Raw genomic sequence first — 23,190 nt, 5'->3', positions numbered from 1 at the left:
CACATACAGATGCACAGTGACACACATGCATATATAGAAGTATGAATTTCCATGTTTTTAGCCACCTTCCTGTTTCCATACCTTTAGGGTGCAGTAGGGTGGCTTCCCTTGGGTCCTGTAGATCTGGATGCTGTCTGAGTTTGATGGGAGGTAGAGGCTATTCCAGGCTTTCTACTTCTTCTTGGTCTCTTCCAACCCACAGGGATCTTTCTGTAAACTGGGAAGAAGTGACCTGAACTCGTTCTCTCCCAGCAGTGCTGGTGTTAAAGGGGTCTGGTTGCATAGTTTAATGGCCGCAGCCGCCGACCATTCCCTTGATCAGTAATGCCTGTCGGGTAGCCCCAAGTGTGAGGACCCCCCAGCGCTTGTGGGACTGCACTGACCGTTCCCTTGCTGCCCTATACCATTACCCTGGGCATCTTTTAAGGTTCACTCTAAGCACACACAGCTCTATAATTTATTGTATAGAGCTATGAGACCTTGGAAACCCTCCATCAGTTTTCAAACCATTTTGGAGCGATTGGTTCAGCACCCAAAGCCTGTCTCTTCCGCACTATTTATCCAAAGCATCCAGTATTGAAATGCAATGGATGGGTTACAGCAGTGCTTTTCAGCCTAACCTTGCCAATCAGTGTTTGCCAGTTTTCACTCCTGCGTTATCTGGGTCTGGACAGAAGTGCCAGGATTTCGGGTGCTAGGGCAGGTTTTGTCAAACCTCTTCAAGGCACTTGAGATCTAAACGGGGATATGACACATGAAGACTCGTGGCATCCTAACCACTGTAATGTTTTTTCTAAATGAGCCCATTTTATGTTGTTTTTATTTTCTTTGTGACCTCTTTATGCTCTGAATGTTTGAGCTTGTGAGTGCAGTTATATCCGCCTACCTTAAATTGGCCCATAGGTTGTAAGTTTGCCTGAGCAGGTCCTTCTTCACCTTCAAATATCACTTTTCTATAATTAAGCACTGTGGAATATTTTGGTGCTAAAGAAATGCTAATAACAGGAATTGCAAATGTGTGTGTGATTTGGCATTTAGTTTTTCATGTGAATTCCATTGAAAGTCATTGAAAACCAAAGCAATGTCTTTGATAAGAACTGAATTCCATATCACAAATACAGTGACTAGGTAATTCAGTATATTGTATACGGATTGTGGCAAGAACCCATCGTCTTTTCTTCTGAGTTATACATAGGAGTATTAGATATCCTTGAAATGGACAAGGCAGTCTCTCGCTGCAGTACTACTTTGCCTCTTGGAGTACTCCTGCTCTCCTGACCAATCTGATGCTTCTCAAAGAGAAACTTTAGAACACATGGTAATCGCCACACTGTATAGCTGTTTAGCAATGATTTGCATAGAAAAACATTGAATCCAATGCTTCTGCATTGTGCCTCAGCACAAGACAATGAGAAGGGGCACCATCCTAGCTGTCCCCTGTGAGGGTGCATCCTTGCCTGTTTGCAAAAGTGCCAGTTTCTCTCAAAATTAGCACTTTTATTAAGTAATAAGGAGGGTGACTCACCAGTGCCAGGAATTGCAACTCTACCTCCCTCCCCCTTTTTTTTGTTTAAACCACCTTTTGCGTGCTTATTAAAATATTTTGTTGTGACTGCATTTTTCAAAAAATATATATATTTTAACCTCTGTAATTATCCTTTAGTAATACTAGCCCCTTAATCTTAAAATACTGACAATAACGTGCTTAATAATGCAGATTTAATAATGCTTAGGGATGGAGGATTCTATACCTGTGATCATGTTGCTTTAGGCTATTTGGGTGGAGTGATTTGACTCATGGCTTCCCTTGCAGGACTCCACCTATTTTTTAAAAAAAATGTATGTACTATTGTGTTTTTAGTTGTGCTGTTGTGTTAAGTGGTGCCATTGGTCCCAAAACTAAAAATTACAAATCTGGTTTGGCTTACCACTGAAAGTATAATTAACTTTATAACCATAACCACTGTGACACGTTGAAGCAGTTATGGTGTCTAGAGTATGTGGGCACTGGTTCTGCATCACTGCTAAAGGACTTGCTCTCCGTTAAGTAGAGATGCTAGGCCCTCTGCAGCTTGTGCCCAAATTATGATGTGGTAGAGGCAAATCTATGCTCCACCATGGCAGTGATGCGGGATCCTGGGCCCACTGACTCCAGTCACCATAACCTCTTCAATCCATTGGCAATGTCAATTCTGTGAATAAAATAAGTCTGTCAGCACAATGCACACTGCTGACAGACATGATAATTTTCCCTTTGCATTCAGAGCGCCTGCAGGGGAAGACCGTCAAGAGTGTAACTACCTCCAAACAGTAGTGTATCTTGGTTTTGTGCGGCCCTTACAAAATGTACTGTATTTTGCTAGGTTAAGGAGCTTTATCGTGAAAGATGTTTGTATGTGTGTCTCTCTCTCTCTCACGCCACCATTGGACTCTAGAGCAGTGGAAACATATTCTGTGCAGTAACCAATCATGTTTCTGTTTGGCAGTGTGATGGTCAAGTCTGAGTTTAGCAGATACTAGGAGAATATTACCGGATTGCATTGTGCAAACTGTAAAGTTTGGTGGAGGAGGGATAATGGTATTGGACTGATTCAAGGGTTGAGCTAGGCCTCTTACTTACAGTGAAGGAAAATCTTAATGCTTCAGCATACCAAGACATTTTGGACAATGATATGCTTCCAACTTTGTGGGAACATTTCGAGGAAGGCCCTTTTCTGTTCCAGCATGACTGTGCACAAAGCACACTCTATAAAGACATGGTTGGAGGAACTTCACTAGCTCGCACAGACCAATGACCTCCACCTCCTCTAACACTTCTAGTATGAACTAGAACTGAGATTGCGAGCTAGGCCTTCATGTCCAACATCCGTGCCTGACCTACAAATTTACACAGAAATACTTCAAAATCTTGTGGAAATCTTTTCCACAAGAAAAACTTTAAAGTGGGGAGTAATGACATACTTACATTTTAATATTTAGAATGTAATGTCATTGCAAGCATTGTTATTTTTTTTTTTTTTTTTTTACATGTGTGTAATGCATGAATCACTTATTACAACTTATTTAGAACTGCCTAAGGAGAGAGAAATACCCACTTATTGTATTCTATTTGTTTAGGTTGTATATGTATCTAGCTTATTGAATTGCAGTGCATCCTCCACTTAAAGGGACACTATAGTCACCTGAACAACTTTAGCTTAATGAAGCAGTTTTGGTGTGTAGAACATGCCCCTGCAGCCTCACTGCTCAATCCTCTGCCATTTAGGAGTTAAATCCCTTTGTTTATGAACCCTAGTCACACCTCCCTGCATGTGACTTGCACAGCCTTCCATAAACACTTCCTGTAAAGAGAGCCCTATTTAGGCTTTCTTTATTGCAAGTTCTGTTTAATTAAGATTTTCTTATCCCCTGCTATGTTAATAGCTTGCTAGACCCTGCAAGAGCCTCCTGTATGTGATTAAAGTTCAATTTAGAGATTGAGATATAATTATTTAAGGTAAATTACATCTGTTTGAAAGTGAAACCAGTTGTTGTTTTTCATGCAGGCTCTGTCAATCATAGCCAGGGGAGGTGTGGCTAGGGCTGCATAAACAGAAACAAAGTGATTTAACTCCTAAATGACAGTGAATTGAGCAGTGAAATTGCAGGGGAATGATCTATACACTAAAACTGCTTTATTTAGCTAAAGTAATTTAGGTGACTATAGTGTTCCTTTAAAGAAACTTTGTATATTTATTCTTCAGCTTTTCAGGTTGGAGACTGTTATTATCAGGAAGGGGAATGGTGTTTACAAAAGATTCAAAGAGACAGCCTTATAGCACAGGTATCTGCAGAAACAGTTAGCGGTACAATTACATTTCTCCAACAAAGGCCCTGGGCTGGACGGGTTTTAAAATTTTGTATTTCAAAAAGATTTTTTTTGTTTGGGGCCGTGGCTGACTGCACAGCAAGAAAGACATGCTTTTGAGGAGCACTGTCCCAGAGTATAAAAAAAGAGGATAATTATCATTGAAAAGCTCCAAAAGGGCGCAAAAAAAGCACCCAAGAGGCATGTCAATTTCCAGACATAAGCCTTTCTTTTGACAGACTTACACCCCTGGTTCTTAGTAAGATGGCGGAGCTAAGCAAGGAGGAAGCTTCAGAGGCATCCCGAGTGGCCCCTACAGTGAGAGCGACTCAGAGGAAGACTCATCAACAGCACTGAAAGGAGATGTAAAAAATGTATTGCTGGAAATGAGACGCGTGCGGAAAGCAGACCTACTAGGAACAAAAGCTGAACTGGGGACCCTGCGTCAAAACTGTGCCAGGAAACACAGGATGCAGATCACCCAAGACCAGTTCCAAGACCTCTGTCAACAAGTTCAGAGACTTACCAGAACAGTAACAGTGCTGGAAGAACATCCGCCTCGGGGGGTGCCAGAAACAGTTGGAGGAGATGCCTTACCACCCTTCCTACTACGTCTACTAACCTCAATGGGTGTCAAGGAAGGTGCAGACAAGGGAAATGTAACCTTGGCATTCCGAAAAACTGCAGCTGCTCCCGTTTACGCTCCTAGAGACATCATCACAGTGACAAAACATATTTTGAGGGCTGTAATGTAGCTATCTATTGAGACCTCCCATTCACAGCGCTGGCAGCAAAGAGGCAGCTGGCACCGGTTGCTAGACAGTTATGAGATGCTGCAATTAAGTATAGGAGATAGTACAGTCACCGTATGCTCATCTGGGGAGCAGACGACCTTCCTCTCGCGTCTGAATTTGCTTAAATCTAGCAGAATAGAAGACCGTAAGGCTGGAAAAAGCGCAAAGTGCTGACTCTTATACTACTGGTTATACTGACTAGCTGACTCCTACACTATTGATGCTGCACAAGGATGTTAGTGTTGATTCACATAGCCTAAAGATCACAGTATTGTGTGAGAATATAGTTAAGCTACAAATAAGAGCTCCTAGGCATTTTACTTTGTTTCACCTACAGTCGTTTCTCCCTCTACCTACCTACCTACCGATTATTCATACCTTGGGGTCGGGCACATGCCAAACCAGTTAACCCTAGCTCATGACACAAGTTACAGGCCACTCATATAAAGATTAAAATTACCAAGATCTGTGTAATGCCTCTTGCATAACTTATTATACTATTGTTTTCATCATCTTTGGCTACTCTAATACTGCAAAAATGTTGCATTTTGTAAGTGTAACCTACAATAAAATACAAATGGGGAGGAAAAAAGAACTGTGTCCATAAATGTTGCCTACCAATGTTGTCATTTGGCAGAAGCCAGAAAAATTTCCAGAGACACTAAATTCTGAATATTCATGAATTAAATCTGAATGTGAAAACTGTGGCAAAAATTTGCTTATCTCTAAAAAGAAGAAAAAAAAAAAATAGAGCCTTAACTTGGCTATTTTTGCCCTATTGGTTCCATTCACATTTAATTATTGAAATTTTGAGTTTAGTGAATAACCCTGGAAGTGTCAAAATCTGAGTCCCATGTCTCTCTGTTAACCCCTTAAGGACACATGACGTGTGTGACACGTCATGATTCCCTTTTATTCCAGAAGTTTGGTCCTTAAGGGGTTAAACACTGATGGTGAAATGTATGCTAAATTTTTTGCCAATTAATAGTGCCATTTATCATTCATGATGATCTGGAGGACTTTGTGTGGGTTAGCCTACGACAACAGGGAAGTTTGGAATTTGTTACATCTTTTAAACAAATCACATATGGGTGGCTTAGTAATGTCTTTTAGATGTTGAAACAGCCTTTTCATGTCTGATAATTCCTTGAGATATTTACCGAATCTAAAAGCCTATTGCCAAATGAGAGGTATGGTGAAGGCACACTCCTTGAAATCCCCACCCCAGTGGGTTCTCTTGGACTCTTTAAGCTCACTGTGGACAAGAGTGCAATATTTAAATCTGTTACTAAAACACACCAGACAACTTCTATCCAACTTTCTCCAGACCATCCAATTATCCTTGAAAACCTGGTACACTTGGTGATATAACCTGTGTATTCATAACCCCATCTCTGTGGAAACACCTATACGTGTTTCTCTCTCTTAATCTCTGCATTTGATTGTAGGCCTCCGTTTGAAGCAGGAATTGCTCACCTGTTCCAGCTCCACGTGTATGGGAAAACTGATAATTTATCCTGTTTGATATAAAATAAAACCTGAGACCCACAGCCTTGCTCTTATACAAATCCATTTATAACACATATCACTCAGAATCCCTGATCCTCTATAGGCGTCTTATTCACGTTTTTAAAAGCTTTTATAGGGTTTCCATTCTTAAAATGTTATCTGTTAAATGTTTCCCCATATTGTCCCACAATGTATATTAAATCTGGTAAAAAAGACAATGGATGTGAAAAAGATTAGGTGTGTTAATGCAGCTATTACAGAGGAGTGTAGACATACTATACTTTCCATCTAGAACAAATCTAGAAGATGGTCTACAGATGGTACCTGGTCCTGATCAAATTGACCATATGAAAACAAACATACACTGATCAGCCACAACATTAAAACTATCTGCCTAATATCGTGTAGGTTCTCCTTGTGCAGCCAAAACAGCTCTGATGCATTGAGGCATGGACTCCCCAAGATCTATTACCATGTCCTGTGGTATTTGTCACCAAGACCTTATCAGGTGGGGCCTTCATGGATCAGATTTGTTGTTTCAACACCTCCCACAGATGCTCAATTGGATTGAGATCTGGGGAATTTAAAGACCAAGGCAACATCTTGAATGGTTTGTAATGTTCCTCAAACTATTCCTGAATAATTCTTGCAGTGTGCACAATCCTGCTGAAAGAGCCCACTGCCGTCAGTGATCATCACCATTGCCACGGAGGGATGTATGTGATGTGCAAACAATCTCTAGGTAGGTGGTACATGTCAAAGTAACATCGACATGAATGCCCAAGGTTTCCCAGGAAACCATTGCTCAGAGCATAACACTGCCTCTGCTGATCTGCATTTTTCCCTTAGTGCACCCAACTGCATTCTCTTCACCAAGTAAATGATGCACCTGGCCATGCATCTGGGCTAAAAGAAAACCTGATCAGACAAGGCAACTTTTTGTAAAATTTAAAAAAAATATTATTTTTTGCTCTGTAGTCCAATTCTTACGTCCCCAATGAAGGCACTTTCGGCATTTGACAGGTCGTCATGGGTAATCTGACCGGTCTGTAGTTACACAGCAACCTAGGCCGCACTGTGTGTTCTGACACCTTTCAGTCATGGCCAACATATTTCAGGTATTCTAGCTACAGTAGCTCTTCTGTGTGATTGGACCAGATAGGCTAGCTTTCACTCCCCACGTGCATCAGTAAGCCTTGGACGCACATGAATCAGACAGCAGTTTATTGTTTTGTCCGTGCTTGCACCTCTTTTGGTAGGTATTAACCACTGCATACCATGAACACCCCTGTAGATTAGCTGATTTGAAGATGCTCTGACGCAGTCATCTAGCCATCACTAGTTGGCCCTTGTCAAAGTCACTCAGATCCTTTTGCTTGCCCATTTTTCCTGATTCCAACCCATTACATTTTAAGAACTGGCTATTCACTTGCTGCCTGATATAGTGCACCCATTGGCAGGTGCCATTGTAACAATATAATCAATGGTTTTCATGTCACCTGTCCATAGTTTTAATGTTGTGGCTGTTATGTGTACGAAACAAGTTTGCTGGAGATACTCACTCATTTTATCAATTAATCAATTTAGGGATCTAGGGTTTATATACACTGCTCAAAAAAAATAAAGGGAATACAAAAATAACACCTCCTAGACCTGAATGAATTAAATATTCTTCTAAAATACTTTGTTCTTTACATAGTTGAATGTGCTGACAACAAAATCACACAAAAATAAAAAAAAATGAAAATCACATTTTTCAACCCATGGAGGTCTGGATTTGGAGTCACACTCAAAATTAAAGTGGAAAAACACACTACAGGCTGATCCAACTTTGATGTAATGTCCTTAAAACAAGTCAAAATGAGGCTCTGTAGTGTGTGTGGCCTCCACGTGCCTGTATGACCTCCCTACAATGCCTGTGCATGCTCCTGATGAGGTGGCAGATGGTCTCCTGAGGGATCTTCTCCCAGACCTGGACTAAAGCATCTGCCAACTCCTGGACAGTCTGTGGTGCAACGTGACGTTGGTGGATGGAGCGAGACATGATGTCCCAGATGTGCTCAATTGGATTCAGGTCTGGGGAACGGGCGGGCCAGTCCATAGCATCAATGCCTTCGTCTTGCAGAAACTGCTGACACACTCCAGCCACATGAGGTCTAGCATTGTCTTGCATTATGAGGAACCCAGGGCCAACCGCACCAGCATATGGTCTCACAAGGGGTCTGAGGATCTCATCTGCTGCAGGCAGCAGAATGTTCTCCACGGCGTCTCCAGACTCTGTCACATGTGCTCAGTGTGAACCTGCTTTCATCTGTGAAGTGCACGGGGCACCAGTGGCGAATTTGCCAATCTTGGTGTTCTCTGGCAAATGCCAAACGTCCTGCACGGTGTTGGGCTGTAAGCACAACCCCCACCTGTGGACGTCGGGCCCTCATACCACCCTCATGGAGTCTGTTTCTGACCGTTTGAGCAGACACATGCACATTTGTGGCCTGCTGTAGGTCATTTTGCAGGGCTCTGGCAGTGCTCCTCCTGTTACTCCTTGCACAAAGGCGGAGGTAGCGGTCATGCTGCTGGGTTGTTGCCCTCCTACGGCCTCCTCCACGTCTCCTGATGCCCATGCTCTGGACACTACGCTGACAATATATTGTCCTACTATCCACATCTTAAGGTTTTATTGCGTGAAGCATTTCTGAATGTGTCCTATGAAAATATAACCCACTGTCTGAACGATGGAACAACTTGTTAGTGGCCTAGGAGATGATCCTTTCATGCAATGATTTGTGAATGCTCTGTTCATATAGAGCAGACATTCAATGGTTATGAAGAATTGTATGTGTGAATAGCCTTCTCTGACCAACTGAATCTGGCTACTAAGTGACATTTGACTTTGTTGTACTTTTGTTTTATTTATTTTTTTCTTTAGTTATAATCTTTGTCTTATTGGTAGTGTTTTTTTCTTATCGTTTTCAGTGAAATTACATGTAATTCCAGTATATGTATAACATTTAAGGAATATTTATGTTTGGCGATTTTTTTTTTTTTTTTAAATTTTTTTTCACTTGCAAAATATTGAGTTTTTACACACATTTAAGAAGTAGGTTTTACAAAATTTGGCTAATTTCAGAGTCAAAGGGCGACTCCAACCACCATGACCACTTCTGCTTTTAGAAATGGTCATGGTAGTGTTTCTTCTTGAAATGATGCACATGCAGAGAAATCTACAGTCATGTGCAACTAGCCAAGGCACACGGGTACACGTGCCTTAAGCAGCCCGCCCCACCTCCCTCAGTTCTCAACATTTTTTATTTATTTTTGTTTTTACATTTATAATTAAAACCTTCCCTCCTCTTATTGGCTTCAGAGCACGTGTATGTGCTGTGAGCTGGTGAAATGGTCAAATCAAATGTTTCTTTATCAGAAGTATTTGAATGGACCACCGATGAGGCTGTGTACTGACCGATGGGATGTTTAAACAAAGATAGGACCAGGGGCGTGGAGTACCTCGTACCAGGTTTGATTTGAGGGAAGTTTTAATCTATTTAACAGGGTTTAATTAAGTGGGTGGGCAAGATCAATTATGCCCAATATGGCATCATAAAACTAAACAAACCTTGTCAAGAAAAGGGTTGTACCTACTCTTTAAATGTGCAGTCAGGAAAGTGCATGAATATATTGCAAAATATATGTATTTATGCTATTGGCTAGAACGCCTTTTTAAATCTTAAGATGGTTATCCGGAAACATTACAAGTGATGAAAACGTTTGTAATTTTGTTAATTTCACAGGCAAGCTAGTACCATGTCACGGCGCTCCAACACCATTCAGGATATGTTCCAGACTATATCTGACCACCTGATGCAAGCTGAAAATATAGTGCAATATGTAAGTAAAATGCTAATTTGAAAATACATTTCTGTTGCATGACTATATAAGGCCCACCCTTTTTTATAATAAGCTGCAAGTCTGGGGCAAAAATTAGGAACATTTAGTGTCAGAAATAGATTTGTGGTTGGTCTTAAATTATCCTGACCCTTAATGTACAAACTACGTTTCCCTCTCCACATCCATAGTCATATAGAGGAAGGAGGCCTGTGACCTGAGGAGGAATAGAGCAGCTGATAAAGGGAGGGAAATGGGGTTACAAACACACCCTTGCGTTCACAAGCAATTGGCCCTCCTCTCTCATTACTACTGGTATTCATTCATGCAATGACCCTTTAGGAATATGCACACCTAATCAACACATGCTGATTTGGAACTGTGAATCAAAACAAAATTCTGTTTTATGTGCATTTGTGTTGGTATGAGACTTGTAGGTTTGGCTTATAGGTTAGGACTTTAAAAAATAGTATTTTAGAACCATGCTCAAAATGTTGTTGACTGTGAGCTTTGACTATGGCTAAAATAACTCCCAAATGCAAGCCTGGTATAGCCTATTTCATTGCCTTCTTGGAAGTGGCAATGATGATCTCAACATTACTTTTTTGTGTTTAATATATTAAAGGGACACTATAGTTGTTCTGGTGAGTATAATGGCTCCCTTCAGGCATTTTCATGTAAACACTTCCCTATGGGAAAGCATTGATTTGGCTAAAAATCGTCCATTTTGGTGATTTCACAAAGCGGGCGGAGCCAACGCTGGCAGACCTGCGCGGCCCTAGAAATAAGGGAAGTTTTAAACTTTTATAGGGGGGCTAAGGGGGTACAAGCCACCTTAATGGTGGGCAAAGCACTATAGGGTCAGGAATACATGTTTGTGTTCCTGACCCTATAGTGATCCTTTAAGTAAAGAATCCCTAAATTTTATATAGATTTTCGACTGCCTCTTTTTTAAGGTGTTTTTTTTTTTGGAAATGAGGTTACAGGTTATTAGATTCTGCATCTAGCAATTTGATATGTTCCCCATGCCGCCTTTCAGATCAATAGGTGATTTATTACCGTACATTGCGTGTGCATGTAATTGTACATTACAGGAACACTATAGGATCAGGAACACAAATGTATTCCTAACACTATAGTGCAAAACCCACCGTTTAGGTAGCTTGCTCCCACCCCCTTAAAAGTTGATAAAACGCACCTTATTTCCAGCGCCGCATGGGTTTGACATCAGCAGAATTGCAGATTTTTAGCCAATCCAATGCTTTCCCAATTGGCGAAGGGGCAGGGCCAAACACTGTTTTGGCCAATCCGCACCTCCTCACAGAGATGCATTGAATCAGTGCATCTCTATGAGGAAAATTCAGCGTCCTTATGCAGAGCGTGGAGTCGCTTAACGGAACTGCTGCCTACTGTGCAGCACTGAGCCAGGAAGCACCTCCAGTGGTCATCTGAGGAGTGGCCACTTGGAGGTGTCCATAGGGGCAATGTAAACACTGCATGAAAATGCCTGCATATAATGATTATCAGGGCCGGCGCGTCCATAAGGCGGCTCAGGCGGCCGCCTTAGGGCGCACCGGCCCGGGGGGTGCAAAAGTCCGGGTGACCAGCAGGAGGTTGGGAAGCGCACAGCTCCCCTCTCCTGCCGGTCACTTCTTGTAGCGTGACCGAGCGCAAGCCGGCAGTGCCGCGGACTGTGTGGAGGGGGCGGGGATATGAACACGTCATATCCCTGCTCCCCCTGTAGCACACAGCGCGGCTGGCGCCCAGCAGGGGCAGAGCTACCGCCGGCCCCTCACTTCAGCATGGGAGGAAGTCCCCCCCAAGAAGAGAGCAGAGATGAGGCAGAGAGGAGGGGGGCTGGGCAGGACCAGCTCCTCCAACTCCCAACTACCTCAGGCAGCACTTTGGATCCCAGGTAAGCCACCCTCCTGAACCTGTCTGTCAGTGTGTGTGTATGTCTCTGTCAGTGTGTGTGTATGTCTGTCTGTCAGTGTGTGTGTATGTCTGTCTGTCAGTGTGTGTGTATGTCTGTCTGTCTGTCAGTGTGTGTGTATGTCTGTCTGTCTGTCAGTGTGTCTGTCTGTCTGTCTGTCTGTCAGTGTGTGTGTCTGTCTGTCAGTGTGTGTGTCTGTCTGTCAGTGTGTGTCTGTCTGTCAGTGTGTGTGTCTGTCTGTCAGTGTGTGTGTCTGTCTGTCAGCGTGTGTGTATGTCTGTCTGTCAGTGTGTGTGTATGTCTGTCTGTCAGCGTGTATGTCTGTCTGTCAGTGTGTGTGTCTGTCTGTCAGCGTGTGTGTCTGTCTGTCAGCGTGTGTGTATGTCTGTCTGTCAGTGTGTGTGTCTGTCTGTCAGTGTGTGTGTCTGTCTGTCAGTGTGTGTGTCTGTCTGTCAGTGTGTGTGTATGTCTGTCTGTCAGTGTGTGTGTATGTCTGTCTGTCAGTGTGTGTGTATGTCTGTCTGTCAGTGTGTGTGTATGTCTGTCTGTCAGTGTGTGTGTATGTCTGTCTGTCAGTGTGTGTGTATGTCTGTCTGTCAGTGTGTGTGTATGTCTGTCTGTCTGTCTGTCTGTCAGTGTGTGTGTATGTGTGTCTGTCTGTCAGTGTGTGTGTATGTGTGTCTGTCTGTCAGTGTGTGTCTGTCTGTCAGTGTGTGTGTCTGTCTGTCAGTGTGTGTGTCTGTCTGTCAGTGTGTGTGTGTGTGTCTGTCAGTGTGTGTGTCTGTCTGTCAGCGTGTGTGTCTGTCTGTCAGCGTGTGTGTCTGTCTGTCAGCGTGTGTGTCTGTCTGTCAGTGTGTGTGTCTGTCTGTCAGTGTGTGTGTCTGTCTGTCAGTGTGTCTGTCTGTCTGTCAGTGTGTCTGTCTGTCTGTCAGTGTGTGTGTCTGTCTGTCAGTGTGTGTGTATGTCTGTCAGTGTGTGTGTCTGTCTGTGTGTGTGTGTCTGTCTGTGTGTGTGTCTGTCTGTGTGTCTGTCTGTCTGTGTCTGTCTGTGTGTGTGTCTGTCTGTGTGTGTGTCTGTCTGTGTGTGTGTCTGTCTGTGTGTGTCTGTCTGTGTGTGTCTGTCTGTGTGTGTGTGTCTGTCTGTGTGTGTGTGTCTGTCTGTGTGTGTGTCTGTCTGTCTGTGTGTGTCTGTCTGTCTGTGTGTGTATGTCTGTCTGTGTGTGTATGTCTGTCTGTGTGTGTCTGTCTGTCTGTGTGTGTATGTCTGTCTGTGTGTATGTCTGTCTGTGTGTATGTCTGTCTGTGTGTATGTCTGTCTGTGTGTATGTCTGTCTGTGTGTATGTCTGTCTGTGTGTATGTCTGTCTGTGTGTATGTCTGTCTGTCTGTCTGTATATGTGTGTATCTGTCTGTATATGTGTGTATATGTCTGTCTGTCTGTGTGTATATGTCTGTCTGTCTGTGTGTATATATGTCTGTCTGTCTGTGTATATATGTCTGTCTGTCTGTGTGTATATATGTCTGTCTGTCTGTGTGTATATATGTCTGTCTGTCTGTGTGTATATATGTCTGTCTGTCTGTGTGTATATATGTCTGTCTGTCTGTGTGTATATATGTCTGTCTGTCTGTGTGTATATATGTCTGTCTGTCTGTGTGTATATATGTCTGTCTGTCTGTGTGTATATATGTCTGTCTGTCTGTGTGTATATATGTCTGTCTGTCTGTGTGTATATATGTCTGTCTGTCTGTGTGTATATATGTCTGTCTGTCTGTGTGTATATATGTCTGTCTGTCTGTGTGTATATATGTCTGTCTGTCTGTGTGTGTATGTCTGTCTCTATATGCCTCTCTGTTTCTTTATGTCTGTGTCTGTATGAATGTATGTCTGTGTTTGCACGACAATGTAACTGTATGTGTAAATTGTATGACTGTGTTTGTTTGATTGTGTGCCTTTTATGACTGTGTGTCTGTATATCTTTGTGACTGTGTGCCTGAATAATTATGTCTGTGTGCTTGTATGGTTGTGTGTCTGTATGTTTGTGTATTTGTGAATGTATGTATTTTTGCCTGTATCCATGTCTGAAAAAAAAGAGAGATAGATAGGGGCTGAGGGGAAGAAAGAGACAGACTTGGGCTGGCGGGGAAGTAAGAAATACATAAGAGGGGTTGTAGGAGACACACTAAAGGGCACAAAGGGGCCAAAGGGGTAAGACATTGAAGAGGTTGGATATGCAACACTAATGGGGGCTAAGAAATTCAAAAGGGGGCTACGAGACACAGAGGTGAAGATGCATTGTTTATTTTTTGGGGAGAGGCGTGGGGTGGGGCGTCAAAATGCATCTTCGCCTGTGTAGTCAAAAATCCTAGCACCGGCCCTGATGATTATACTCACCAGAACAACTACAGCTTAGAGTGTCCCTTTAAATGTTAATGCTTAGAGCGAAGTTTGCATATAGCGTTAATGATGCCAAATGTGGCATCTATTATTAACAATGGGAATATGTGCATAAAAGACTCGGAAATTAGGAATAGAAAGCCAAACTTGAAAGGTTAGCACAAATCTATTTAGGAATGGAGTTTGAAATAAAGGGGCATTGTCACATCCCAGGAATTTTAAGTATTTGGTTTACTAATTGATATATATTTAACAAATCTGTATTTGTGAGCTGACAAAAATAAAATTAAATCTAGAAAGCTACACCAAATTATCCTGCTATTTGGTGCTTCCATCTTAGCTCTCTGTTAATCATTTTTCTAAGCTCTGTCCTTTAAAACTGGCAGTCAATCTAGAGGAAACTTACAGAGAAGAGGAGAAAGTCAACGTTGTTATTATTTCTTCTGTCATGTGCATTGTGTTCCCTGGATTTATCTGGTCTCAACTGGCTTATGATAATTTAAAAAAAAAAAAGATCATATTATGTAAAAGAAATTCACCTTTAAAGGACCACTATAGGCACCCAGACCACTTCAGCTCAATGAAGTGGTCTGGGTGCCAGGTCCATCTAGGGTTAACCCTGCAGCTGAAAACATAGCAGTTTCAGAGAAACTTATATGTTTCTAATAGGGTTAATCCAGCCTCTAGTGGCTGTCTCATTGGAGAAAATTTGAGAAATGCTTTCCTATGGACTGTTTGAATGTGCGCGCGGCTCTTGCCGCGCATACGCATTCAGCGCTGACATCGGAAGCGGGAGGAGAGTTCCCCAGCGCCAAGGGAGCCCGGCGCTGGAGAAAGGAAAGTGTTTAACCCCTTCAGCCCAGCGGGAGGGGAGCCATGAGGGTGGGAGGGACCTAAAAACCCTATAGTGCCAGGAAAATGAGTTTGTTTTCCTGGCACTATAGTGGTCCTTCAACTTGTGTTTCCCCTTCAAGGTTTTATTAAATGGTGTACATGCCGGAGAAGTTACATTTTCCTTTTTTAATTTATTTATTTTTTTAACCAAATACAAACACAGACCAAAGATATTAAATTTTACTTTTTATATCAAATTATTTCAGGAAATGAAAACTGGAGATGGTCAGATTCGAAGCAAGGAAGTTGATGAGGCTCTTGGAATTGCCAATGAGCAGATGGAAATGGCTGATGGCATGATACGGGAAATGATGAACATGGGCCACCAATGTGATGGTTATACTAGGAGGTAATCCTCTACACAAACATTTTACATGTGACCGAGGTCTGAAATGGCTCAAACTCATTTTATTTTTTAAATTTTGTAGGATGCTTCAGCTTCAGGATCAACAGCGTGCCCTTCATAAAGCAATTCAAAGTTCTCGCATGCGCAAAGGATCTCGGGGAGCAAGTGGTGGTGGTGGTGGTGGTGGTGGTGGTGGTGGCGGCTTTTCATCGCAGAGTGGGTCAGGATGGGATGATTACACAAAGCGCACCACTACAGAAACATTAAATCAGATACGACAACACAGGGTAAGTGAAGTTTAAAGATTGTCTCTTTTTTACTTTTTACTAAAGCTGCTCTGTTTTGTGTATGCTCCCATCTGCTGTGGTGAGGTCGGAAGAGCGACCTGTTTTTGTAACATTTGACAATGATATGACTGGCGTACAATGCATTTATAAGTGTTCGTTTAAACACAGGGCACACGTGAAGCATACGTTTGGTAATGGGGACACCTGTTCTTTAGGCAACTGAAAGGCTTCCTTTAATAACTGGGTTTCTAGGAAAATCGGGCTGTCCCTAATTCGATCACGATATATTTATCGGTTTTGACCATATACAGTGTCTGAACTTGGCTGAACTGCATTTTTCATGATTCTTATCTAGCTCTGACATAAGGCAGTGATGGTCAAAGGGATACTCTATCAACATAACCACTCTAATGTGTAGTAATGGCTATGGTGTTGGGAGACCCCTGGTACTGTCAGCTCTCAGCAAATTAATAATCCAAAGTACTTATAAATTTAAATTTCCATATCCGTGCAGACCAGGAGAGTGATCACACAATATAGCAAGTGTTAAACTGTTTATAAATGGCTTGACAGCTTTCTGTGAGACAAAACCAGGGAACTCCTGCTATTAAAACCTCTACAGTGAGCTGAAGTGGTTATGGTACTTATAATATCTTTTGAAGTACAACTGCAGTGACATTCTGCTGTAATTTTTTATTTTTTTTTATGGTTTCCCTTAAAAAAATCACATTGCATTCAAATTGTTATTACATTTTCTGATGTGAACGACTTCAGAAGAATACATTTCTAGCTTGTGTGATTGTGCCTTGTTGAAGCAAATTCTTGTTTCGGCTCTTAGCCAGAATGCACGACTCATATGTCTAGTCTGGCATTTGGTGGATTGTGAAGTTCTTAGTGGCTGTATGAGTTTTTAATTTCTTTTTCTTCTTGAACTGATGCCATTAACCCTCAGGTGTAGGTGTATCTTAGTATAGCATGTTTCTTCACAAATGATACGTTCCTCTTCTGAACATCCTTCTTATTTTGAATGAGATTTTGATTAAGTGGCACAACTTTCCACAGCTAGAAAGTGAATCTACTGTGTGTATACATACTCAATAACCACTTTATTAGGTATAATACTGGATAGGAAGCTAGGCTATTCTGCATAGTGCTGTTGAAAAGTATGATTATTCCAATTATTGTTGTCTTCTTGGCTGCTTGAACCAGACTTACCATTCTTCTTTGAAGTCTTAATACAAATGCATTTTCATTCACTCGCAGCACTTCTGTGCGCTGGATGTTTATAATTTCCCCCCACCATTCTTTTTGAAGTCTAAAGCGGTGGTTCCCAACCCAGTCCTTGGCACTCGAACAGTACAGGATTTAAGCATTTCCTGGGCTGCTGGTGTGGATTCAAGAGTTGGGAACCACTGCACTAAAACAGTTATGTGTATAAATGTCCCAGGATATCCACAGTACCTGAAATACTGAAACCTATTTTAGATTACAATTCTTCAACATTATGATGTTTTGGTTTGAACAGCAACTAAACCTCTTGACGTTGTCCATGTGCTTTTATACATTGAACACCTCTTCTAATGTTTTGCCCATTTGGGCAGTGGAGTGTTCCTCTAAACAAGGCCAGAAACATCCCAGCAAGACCGGAGATGTATTTATGAAAACCATGACATGCACTGTATTACTTTATTGATTTAATTTACTTATTTACCATTTGTAAGGCACCAAAATACACAATGCTGGACAGTTACTTATAAAATGTGAATGTCTGCGTCAAGGAATGTTCATCCGTAATCCGTGTGTGTGTATAAAAATATAAGACAAAGGAAATGTATTTGTTTTTTTGCTTTGTTTATAAAAAAATATATATTTTTTTCTCTTTACAGCGTCAGATGGAGCTTGTGGACTGGGGATTTGACGCAAATTCAGTTGAGCAGCAAATTAGCACTCACAGAGTGTTCCATAATGCTATTGCAGAATACCGATGGGAACTAGACAAAATCAAAGTTGATCTGGTAATTTCTACATGTTTTTGTTTTTTAAAATCTTTTCTATGACTTATGCAAGTTGTCAAATTTGTTAGCAATTGATTTGGTTACTTAGGGGGCATAAGGCCATTCCAACATGCTGTAGTGGTTATGATGGAGTGTTACTTTAATGTTCTGGTTTTATATCTAGTCTTTGAAAGACTGACAATACCTTCACCTCTTTTTACTGATCTACATTGTATACTGATCACATGCATAATCTTAGTGTTTGACCTTTGTGAATTTGTTAATGGTTAATTTTTATTTTTTTTCTATAGAGAGAAAAGGGAGCAATTTATCAAATAGAGGAGGAATACGATGCGTTATTGGTAAGAATGTTTATTTTCTTTTTCTTTTTTTTTTTCTTGTCTTCCCTTTTTCCTCTTCTCCTCACTTTTAACTCTCCTCTCAAAATCTACTGAAACATTAATGCATCTACTTATATACCATAATGTATGGCAATTGCCATTCTTATCTCGTAAAACAAAGATTGTTTGTTTATATTGCAGAAAGCATCTTTTGAAAGAATGGATCAACTGCGGCAGCTGCAGAACATCATCCAAGCGACCTCCAGAGAAATCATGTGGATCAATGACCGTGAGGAGGAAGAGCTGGTGTATGATTGGAGTGACCGGAACACTGATATCCCGAGAAAGCAGGAGGCCTTCTCTGTAAGTTAGTATATGGCTGTCCAGAGGACATTGGGTCATTTGAATACTGTGCAGCTTTGAATGCAAGTTCAATTTTTAAAATATTTTCTGGGGACTTACCTTTTGGCAGCAAAGCCATTGTGTTCAGATGTAGTGAATTGTGCTACTTTGTAAAATTTCTCAGCATTTGCAAATCTTTTTTCAATTCACTACAGTTTAATGAATACATTTTGTTTACTTAAAATTCAAACTATAAATACCCTTTTTATCGATGAAAACCCAATGCTGTTTTTGTTTTGCTCTTTAGTTGTTCTTATTATTAAATCTTATTGTTCTTTTAGTTCCTTCATTTCTTACTCCCCTCTGTCCTATCCCCAAAAATCTTTTATTATAATAATTAGAAGTCTTGGAAGCGCAGCTTCAAGGCAAGTCTCCAAGCCCTCTTGGTATGGGAGCTGGGACTGTTACTTTCTGGCTCTCATACCCAAACATACCATGATGCCAATTGTGCATTCGCAGTGCCGTTACAGTCGGACATAAAGAATTATTGTATTCAATTATTCTCTATAAGAGAACCATAGACACATTGATACATAGCCGCAAGTGCCGCACATGTGCCTATTGTCCCCAGTGTTCCTCTGAGGAGCATTGGATTGGACTGTCATCCTGAATGACTTCATACAAGGAGAAGGTCACAGCGGCGCCAAACAAGACTTGACTCTTTAAAGAAGGAAAGTACATTTATTTGTTTTTCGTTTGGTTTTCAAACACACTGGGGAGCCCTAAAACTAATGAGGGACTTTAAAACTGTCGCGTTAGGAATACAGGTATGTGTTCCTAACCCTACAAAGTCCTTTTATGTTGACATGTGTATAGCAAGAGAATTCAAAGTATTCTAATCATCTCCTAACACTTACACATATCTAAAGTTGATAAAATCACTTTGACGCTTGCTGGGCAAAAAATATTAAGGGCCGTTTTGGTGCCTATAAATACTCTCCGTTCTAGCTTGTAAAAACAAGTTGGACTTATTTTGTGTATCTTGATAGAGCTACTAACCTTTGTTTTGCAGTTTGTCAGTCTTTAAGCACTCTGCAGATTTAGTTTTTCTTCATTATTCCATTTTGCAAAAGAGTCTGCTCTAGATGATCACTTTGCTTTTTCTTCCCACCTAGAAACTCATGAGTCAGTTGGAAGTTAAAGAAAAAGACCTCAACAAAGTCAAGCAGGAAAGTGACCAGCTGATCGCCAACCATCACCCAGCATCCGATAAGATTGAGGTAAGTGTATACTAAACAGAAAATTTTACACCCGAAATAGACTTGACCTGTGGAACCATGGTGTCCGTTTGTCGCCAATAAACGTTTGTCAATAAAAAGTTTGTTGATGGGAAAAAACATTCAGTTTCCTGTCAAACCCACCTTGTAGCAGAATGGTGAGAAACCTACCCCTTTCTTAAGAAAATATAGCACTATTATAGAGCTCTGTTTATCGAGCTTGAAGAGTTTAAATACCTGATGGACTTGACTGTGACATATGAAGAATGAAACTTGACCTACAAGACCTCTTACCACAGATGTTTACAGTATCATACGCTCTATCATACTAGCAATTCATGCTGTTCTTTAACCCCTTAAGGACCAAACTTCTGAAATAAAAAGGAATCATGACGTGTCACACACGTCATGTGTCCTTTTTTTTTTTTTTTTAATTCTTTATTTATAGTTGTGCATGACATAACAACGGGCTTACGTAGCCACGACAGCTGACGTAGGCGGCAAGCATCAAAACAATATATACATGGCATAGAAAAACATACTGCACAATTTTATATTTTAAGAAAAGAAAAAACATAGACAGCGGGTGTGTATGACCCTCTGTAGTGGAGCTTTCCTGGCCGACCAGCCCCTTTATTTATTTATGCGTTCAGTGATTCTTGTCGGCAGGCCAAGGGCGACTCCCCTAGCATACACAGGTAGCCTTAACCTAACTGCATCTGTAAACATGAGCTATACAGGTGGTCAATGACAACCCACTCTCGTATCAGAGGCTGTCGTAGTGATCCCCCGAGATCTGGATGGTTATGCCAGCTGCCATTCGTCCCTTCGCAGAGATAATCAGTACGTTACATGTAGCCTGGGGCATATCATGCAGCTTTAGTGCATACGGGCCTAAGAGCAGCAGTAGCGCGTGCCCTCCCCTAGCAAGGAGGCCCCTGTGGTGAGTGGGGCTCCCGATAGGGCCTAGCCCATGCACAGCAGTAGTGACTACGTCTCCCGGGTAGATCCCACCCAGCAGCCTCTGGCAAATATATGCTAACCATAAAAATAAAAACAAAGAAAAGGGGGAAAGAGAGAGGTCAAAGATAGAAGGGTAGAAGGGTAGGGCGTGGGGCGGGGTGGGGCGGGAGCCATTAGGGGCCCACTGTCGTCAGTCTAAGTAATCGCAGTTGTCGATACCGCTGCCGGTCCTAGCACCAGGGGCTATTTTCCCAGGGCGCCCAAATTTTTTGGAATTGTGTCTGCGTTCCTCTAACCCGTGCCGTCAGGTCATCCATCACGTATACCTCTCTTATTCTGTTAAGTACCCCCGCTATGGCCGGCGTGGTCTGTTTAAGCCAATCAGCCGCCACTGCTCTCCTAGCTGCCAGTGTAAATTTATGAATGAGTTTTTGTTCACGTCTCGTCCACCCATTTACTGTTCGACTGAGCAGGTATAGCCACGGGTCCCAGGGAGGGGGTCTGGAAAATACCTGGGCCATCATATCTCTAACCTGTTGCCAAAAGCGTACCATCAGGGGGCATTCCCACCACATGTGGATATAGGTCTCTTTCATCCCGCAACCCCTCCAGCAGAAGTCTGTAGGACACTTTCTCATGTGGCATAGCTTAACCGGGGTTGTATACCAACGAAACAGCGTCTTAACTGCTTGCTCCTGCATCGTTACGCACACAGAAGATCTATGATTGGCTTCCCAGATCTCCTGCCATTCCACCCCCTCTAGGTGCTCCCCTAAGTCCCTCTCCCACTGGTCGATATAGGCCATGTCGCCCTGTCATGTGTCCTTAAGGGGTTAATATACTACGCTCTTACAAAACTTTGTCTATTGGATCTTAGAATAATATGTAATTTTACCAACTTTGGATGTGGTTAGTATTCTGTTTGTAGAATAATGGCTATTCCATAACGATGTGACCTGTTCCATGAATTACTATGGTGAAACATAAGTACGGTAATAATGGATCTTCTATCGATAGTTTTGAATTATAGAAGGGATGCATTTCTGAAAAAGATTTCAGATCCTGCAAATTTATAATCAGTCAGAAACCGTCCTTCTTGAATTTATTTAACAAACATTGCCACTATGGGGGTATGCACATTCTAAGACCCAATTTTAAAGTATTTTCTCTACATTTGTATTGAATAAATGTTCTGGCAGCTGGGTCCAATTCTAAATGTGTCATGATAACCTGCTTGTGGTCACTTATGCATGGGAAAATTCCGCATATACTTGCAGAACATCTCAGGAAGATACAAAGTGTTTCAAAATTCCGTGCAGGGGAGTGTATTTTATAGTTTTCATCTGCACATCCTACCTCATTGAACCCTTTAGAAGGGAGTAGAAAAGAAAGTGTATGGATCTATAGGGCAAGAAGACTGAATGATGAGAGACTTGGCAATAAGGCTAAACTTTCACAAATGCTCACTTGTTTGGCTTGGAGGAATGGTGACTATCTTCTCCCAGATTCAAAAGAGATGTAGTTCTTTAATTCTTCATTCAGGTAGAGGGAAAGACCTTCTACTTTCGTTGTGATCTTCTCAAGTAATAACAAAATAGAGTATGTGCTTAAATGCTTATTGAATAGCAACGTCTTTATATATTTTATCTCTATATATGAGGTAAATAGTGAATACTAGTATAACCTATGTCATACAAACCTTTTACAAGCTCCTAATCAAACAATATTTTATTTGATATCCATTCGCTTTATTAATATAACAGACTTTCTATAGCAATGCTGTTCCATGAGACTTAAAACTTTTTGTTCCCTGTCCCTTTCAGGCATACATGGATACACTACAGACTCAGTGGAGTTGGATCCTACAGATTACCAAGTGCATTGACGTTCACCTGAAAGAAAATGCTGCGTATTTTCAGGTAAGTTATTCTGCTTGTACTATATTCCTGTATTTTTTATTATTTTTTTTTAAGATTCTTTATTTGTATACTTTCTTTGTAATTATAACAATGCGATAAAGTCAAGACAGGGTTCAGAATTGCGCTACAATGCAGAACCAACAACTGTTATAATAAAAACTAAATGAGAAACAATTTGACGGTTGTACTGACTGCGTGAGTTGAGGGTCAGTCAGGTTCCTCAGGAAGAGGAATGTTTCCATCCATTAGCAAGGGCTCCTTTAGGGACTAGAAGACTGGCCCTGACCACAGCCCCTCTAGGGATATTGACAACCTGGCCTCTGCACATGGGCAGTCAAGCTTGTGGGGTATTGTTATGGGGGAGAAGGCTTCAAATATTGCTACGGGGTCTAGCGGTGGTAGGAGTAAGTGGTGTTTTGATCGTACCCCGTAAAAATGTATGGTTATGTAGAGCTGGTTAGTTCTTGAC

The 23,190-nt window shown here is 41.5% G+C and overlaps 1 protein-coding gene across 4 annotated transcripts in view; it reads left to right on the top strand.

Annotated features, from left to right (window-relative positions):
* The window catches only part of DSP (desmoplakin), a 62,147-nt gene that overhangs the window by 16,068 nt on the left and 22,889 nt on the right, over positions 1-23,190 (top strand). For all 4 annotated transcript variants that reach the window (XM_063451752.1, XM_063451751.1, XM_063451753.1 and 1 more), the window contains exons 2-9: positions 9,939-10,035; positions 15,459-15,601; positions 15,681-15,885; positions 17,772-17,900; positions 18,191-18,241; positions 18,422-18,583; positions 19,738-19,842; positions 22,626-22,721. In XM_063451752.1, coding sequence (XP_063307822.1) covers positions 9,952-10,035; positions 15,459-15,601; positions 15,681-15,885; positions 17,772-17,900; positions 18,191-18,241; positions 18,422-18,583; positions 19,738-19,842; positions 22,626-22,721 — 975 coding nt within the window. In that variant the 5' untranslated portion in view covers positions 9,939-9,951. The remainder of the gene's footprint in view (positions 1-9,938; positions 10,036-15,458; positions 15,602-15,680; positions 15,886-17,771; positions 17,901-18,190; positions 18,242-18,421; positions 18,584-19,737; positions 19,843-22,625; positions 22,722-23,190) is intronic.

This window comes from Pelobates fuscus, chromosome 4 (genome assembly GCF_036172605.1).
Source record: "Pelobates fuscus isolate aPelFus1 chromosome 4, aPelFus1.pri, whole genome shotgun sequence".
NCBI lineage: Eukaryota > Metazoa > Chordata > Amphibia > Anura > Pelobatidae > Pelobates > Pelobates fuscus.
Note: the sequence above shows the minus strand (reverse complement) of the source record. Positions and strands in the feature narration are given on the sequence as shown.